At 25.4% G+C, this 6,014-nt stretch overlaps 1 protein-coding gene across 1 annotated transcript; it reads right to left on the bottom strand.

The window, feature by feature from the left end:
• Positions 1–4,184: 4,184 nt before the first annotated feature.
• LOC145832585 (uncharacterized) lies at positions 4,185–5,325 on the bottom strand. Its single transcript, XM_082939898.1, has 2 exons — positions 4,666–5,325; positions 4,185–4,193 (listed from the first exon to the last, which is right to left on the bottom strand). The coding sequence occupies exons 1-2, from the start codon at positions 5,323–5,325 to the stop codon at positions 4,185–4,187; spliced, it is 669 nt and encodes a 222-aa protein (XP_082796024.1).
• Positions 5,326–6,014: the final 689 nt, after the last annotated feature.

Here is a 6,014-nt window from a genome sequence, read left to right as displayed (position 1 = left end):
AGCAACTAAACTTTTTTATGTGCATTATAGCCTTACTTATCCAAAACAATTACGAAAAATCAGTTCGGTTTCATCTATGCGAATTCTTTACTTTCACTGTTAAAGAAAATTGAAACGAAACATTACAAGCAACACATAAAATACCTTTCCCAGTCGGATGGCGTTTCGTCATATAACTTCCTAAGAGATATTATAATTGGTCACAGTTGAACGAATAACCAATAAAAAACCAATTAAAGCAGATATCGTGTGTTTATTGAGTTTTTCGTTGGTGTTTAAAATTTTTGTTTAAAAAAAAAACATAATTTATATTTTGTTAATTATGAACATAATTTTTAATTGAGCCTTAGGGAAAAAGTATCTTTTTTATTAAAATTTTAATTAAGTCATAATTATTAAAATTTGGTAAGTCTTGAGCGTAACAACAAAACAAATGTTTTAATTAGTTTAAGTTACATAATTTAAATTAAAAACATAATAAAAAACATAAGTCAAAAGACAGTTTACGTTGAATCTGATACACGCTTATACTAGCATTGTAACATAGTTAATTTTTAAGTTCATATGTAAGGTTAGCATATTAAAAAGGAGTGTAAGTTTTTAATTATGCTTTAAAATTTTTAAACTTTTTGGTGTACAAATGATAAATATGAAAGTTCAAAACATGTTCTATTATTAATTTTTTTTCAAAATTTATCATATTTACAGGTGTAACTTTTGTTCAGATTATTTTTATACACATCTGTTAGCTATATATATGTTAGCTAAAACGTTTTTTTTGTTTTTTTAAAGTAAAGTTATAAAAAATTAGCTCAAATTTTCAACAGTAAATTGAAAATATATTTATGATATTTATATTCTAATGACAAAAGCTTTTTATAAGTGTTATATAAATTTCATAAACTTCTTTTGGTTGATGAACTAATTTTACCACGAAGATCAAAAGACTTAAGCTCAAAAATACTATAAAACGTTTAAAATTTATTATAAAAATGTTTTTATATATCTGTTAAAATTTTTGTACCTCGTTATTCTAAAAAAACTAGGTTACTTAGTTATATTTAGCTCAATAAATTCATAAGCATTATTCAGCTTTTTACTGTTTTAGGTTTAATTTCATTATTTTCACAAAGTTAAACTTTGATTAAATATTTATCAGTTAAAGGTATAAACTAAATAAATAAGGTTTTAAAAATTTTTTAAAATCAACTTCTTAAATTTTAAGTGTCTTATATTTAAACATAAAACGGTAACTTCTGTATTTTATCCATACAAATACTATCTTAATATTTAATTTTTTTGTGGTTTTAAACCACAAAAGGCTGCAATAAAGCAATAGGTAGTTTTTCTTGTGTAGTAAAAATATATTGGAAGATATTATTACTATGAATTAAATCGTAAAAAAAAAAAAAAAAATACTTTAGTAAATTATATGTTTCAGTCTCTTAATTAAAAGATAACAAAATTCTAAATTTTGTACAATTGTAAGAGCTTCAAGAAGTTTCAAAAACTATCCAACTATTTCAAGGCATGCAAAACTTTACTTGAAAGGTCATTATAAACCAACAAATTGTATCAGGTGTTATGTTACTTTTAGAAGATCTGGACATCTGAATAAATAAATTTACGCAGCATAATGCGCGTAATCCGTGAGAAACAATTTAGTTGTTTAGAAAAAAAACTCTCAAGTATTTTTGTTTTTTGACTTCGTACAAAAATTGATTGTAATTTTCCACTTAAAAAATATTATTACAAAAAAATTATAAAACCACATTGTGTTTGTGATCTACCGGATCTATAAAACTAGTGTCCGGTCGCTTCTGGATACGTATAAAAATAGAGTTGTTAATTTGAATAATCTAGTGCATACTCACAAATACCTGAATACAACCTAAAAAACGTTGAAGATTTTATTGAAAAAATGTTGAATTAACTACTTAAACTTCAAAACTTATTAAACAAATGTAAAAAGTAAACATTTACATTCTTTTATAAAAGTTTTAAAAGTTAGTACTTTGAAATAGTTTACTAAAAGATTTAATAAACTTCTATAATTTTCTATGTCCAAACGTATGCATGTATAAACATTCGTATTTTAGTAAGCTTCAACCTCAAATAAAAACACAAATAAACTATTTTGCACAATTTTACAAATCCATTTAAAAAAATTAACGCTTCAGTTAAGCACTTCTTTAGTAAAATTTTCGGGTACGTCTTTTAAAGTACTTGATGTTTGACGTTTTTTCTTGCACTATAATAAGAACACAAGTTTAATGTCAAATATTATCCATTACTTCACGAATCTATTCGATGAGATTCAGTTACTAAATTTGAACTTTAAAACTTTATGTCTTATAATATAGCAATTTTAATGTTTTCTACTCAAAACTGTCATGATTGTTTTTTCAAGTTGTTTTAAGTTGCTTTAACTGTTTAATCGCATTATAATTATATATGTTTTTTTCTTATGAAAACACAAGTGACTTTTAGTTGACGTTGTATTTTGTTTATTTAAACAAGATAATTAAATTTAGTTGTAGGATAACAAATTTCAACAGCAATAGTGATCAATCAAATTTTTTTCAGTAAAACAACCTTTTCTAGATTATGTTTTTTTTTTTTTGCACAGTTAAAAACTTGCTCTCAGGACGTCAAAGAATTGTTCTTTAACGTTCACACAACTTATCTGTTACTCAAAAACTTTTTTGCATTTAAATTACGTATACAACTATTTAAAGGTTTAGCTAAAGATATATGAAATTTTTGTAACAATTTACTTTTTTTTATATTATAACATGTCTACCTCTAACTTTACTAGATGTTAAAACTATTAAAAAGTATTATTTTTAAGTCGTATCTTGGATTATCGATAAACGGAATTGATGAGTTAGTTGAATTTAAATTAAATCTGAGGCTAAATTATTTTTTACATGTAGCCTACTTTAACAAACGTAACTAATTTAAAAAACTTAATATAATTATAAAAGTACATACGATTGTCTCACCAAAATACTTTTACTTATAGTTTTTTTTTTCTAAACTATTTTAAAGTTTTTTAAGATGAGTTGTGTAAAATTTTATATTATTGTATTTCCAAAGTATAGCTAATTTACCTCACTTAAATTTAATTATCTTTTTTTTAATATAGACTTTTCTGAAAACAATGCTTCTCTTAAAAAGCTCATCAATGCTTACAAAACTAAAAATTGTCTCAAAATATGTTTTTTTATTTAAAAGTCATGAAGAATGGGTGGTTACTTTACAAATTATTTAAACTACTAAACAAAAATAAAAACATACTCGTACAAATTAAATATTTAATTTAGGTAAAGTGTTTAATCTAGTATTAAATGATTCAATTGAAACTAGACAATGCTTAAGTTATTATAATGTAGTTAGAGTATTAAAAACCAAAAAGAACTTTAATAGATTAAATTATAATAACAAGTTATAAAAAAAAAACAATAAAAATAAAATAGATACTTAAATAGAGTTATAAAATGTACTACATTAGGCGATCTCTACTTTAAGTCATTAAAATTGAAATAAACCCTTGTTTAACATTTTAGCCAATTTTGATAAAACAGAAAAAAAAAAAATGAGAGATTTGGCTGTAAAATGAGAGAACAGACCGAAAAACAAGAGCATTTCGTAAATTGATATTTTAATGGGTCGATTTAAAACTAGACACTTAGGTATTTTTAGGTTCAGTCACGAAAAGTAGACAGCATACTATATACAAAAAAAAAATACAGAAAATATAAAACAGTTTGTTTGCTGTCTAGTACCATTTGCTGCATAATAAACTTAAGTAATTTATGGAAATATTGCATTAAATAATTGCTTTTAACTAATATTCAGGCATTCTTTTAAAAATTAATCAAAAATATAAAAGAGCGTAAAACTCACTTACATACGAAAATCTAAAATATTACAATATATCTAAGTTACAGTTATGTTAGGTTCAATACAAATATAATTACTTAATGTTTATTAATTGAAAAAAATCCTCTACAATTTTAATACATTAACTATGTAGATTAAGTACCATTTTACTACAAGACAAACAAATTTTTTCATTATAAACTTTATTAAAAACTTAAGCGCTTTCGGAATATCCAAATTCCCTTATCAAAATGCTAAACACTCCCTAGTTAAACAGACACAAAATAAATAGAGTGAAATTATATCATCTGTAAAAAACACAATTAATTAAAACGACAAGTAATTAATAAAAATGGATTTTTATAAACAATTAAGATAAAATGGATTATTTTAAAATGTTAATAGTTACTCTTGATCCTTTATCAGGACCAAACTGATTGTTCAAATTCGGCTGGAGTTTTTTTTAATTAGTAGAGCTTCTGAAGATAATAATTCATTATACGAACTGCACGTTTTAATAACTTCAAAACAATTATAAATGTTTTTACAATTAGAACAAAGTACACAATTTTCAATATGTGTAAATACCGCACTGTTGGTAGGAGTCACATGTTCTTTAATTCTTACGAAAAGTTGTCTTTCTGTCTCACCAATGTACTGGTTGTTCAGATCACCTGGACACGTAAATTTATAGACAATACAACTTTGATATAAGCGACTTATTAATTCCTTTAGTGAAAAATATTTCCCTACTTTCTCCGATCTATAAGCAATACGTACTTTTACCCCGATGCTTTCAAATACTGCTTTTATGTTCCTGGCGAATTTCTCTGACGTCTTTTTAACATATGGTATTGTAATGTATTGTTTCTTATCATCTTTATATTCAATTAATTCTGTCTCAAAGTTGTCTTTCTTTTGTATGTGTCCATCGATAAACTTGGCCGGAAATGAGTTTTTCATCAACAGCTGTTTAACCTTTTGCCACTCGTCATTTTGTAAATCTTCTGTAACGAGATTTTTGATTCTGTGATTCAGGTTTTTTACTAAATTTCTCTTCCACGACTGCGGTACACACGAGTTAAAATCCATGAGCACGCCCGTGCTTGTTGGTTTTCTGAATATTGATGTTATAAACTTGTTGTTTTTTATTGTCACCTGTGTATCGAGATATGGTAGTTTACCTTCTTGGCAAGTCTTGATTACAAATTTCATGTCTTTATGCATATTGTTGAGTTTTTCATCAAACTGATGTATTTGTTCTTTATTTTGGAAAATGCAGAAAATGTCGTCAACATATCTGCAGTACATTTTAGGCCTTGCAGTTTTGTTAAGCAGCTCTGTCTCTAATTGACTGACAAACCAGTTGGCCAGTAAAGGGGCAAGAGGTGAGCTCAATGATAAACCGTTTGTTTGTTGATATATGTTCCCATTGAACATAAAGATGCTTAACTAGATAACTAGATTAAATAATTTTCTGTGAATGTTTGTAAATTCTAAATAAGTTTTTTTTTGTATTACAAAAATTAGAAAAAAATTCAAACAGTTGTTTATTTTGAAACGTAAAGATATATCTAGATATTTTTAGTATTTTGTTCGAAGAACTTTTCTACTATTTAAAAAAATATATATACTAACATTTATTTATAACTACTCTATAAATCATTTTTAATTGTCAAAACCTGGTAAACCGTGTATTTAGAATATATAACAGTATTTAGAATGTTAAAGCATACTTTAGTGCAGGAGTCAGTAAACTGCAGCCCGCGGGCCAAATTGCGGCCCGCGAGATCCTTTTCAGTCAAAAATATATATTTTAAAACAAATAAAAAAATAAAATAAAAAACTGTAATAAAAAACTTCAGTTAGGCCTTTAGATCAATAAATACTCTTTATTAGTGCTCTAATATTACACAATTTAACTTTCTTGATTTTAAATAACAATTTTCTACTGATTACTTGAACTTTTTTTTAAATAAATGCGGCCCTCAAAGGTTTTTTTCTAAATACTGGGTCCCGCGTGCAATTTTTCCTAGTTCGCGAGTTTTTTCTAGGAAAATTGGCCTAAAAGTTACTTAAGGTTGCCGACCCCTGCTTTAGTGAAATAAAAAAGATACCCAAATTTGTTA

The sequence above is a fragment of the Thalia democratica genome, chromosome 3 (assembly GCF_965202585.1).
Source record: "Thalia democratica chromosome 3, ktThaDemo2.hap1.1, whole genome shotgun sequence".
In the NCBI taxonomy this organism is placed as follows: Eukaryota; Metazoa; Chordata; class Thaliacea; order Salpida; family Salpidae; genus Thalia; species Thalia democratica.
The sequence above is the reverse complement of the archived record's forward strand: the minus strand, read 5'-3'. Positions and strand labels throughout refer to the sequence as shown.

Bases quoted from the DNA above. Each gene is read 5' to 3' on its own strand.
- LOC145832585 (XM_082939898.1), bottom strand. From the start codon at position 5,325: ATGTTCAATGGGAACATATATCAACAAACAAACGGTTTATCATTGAGC.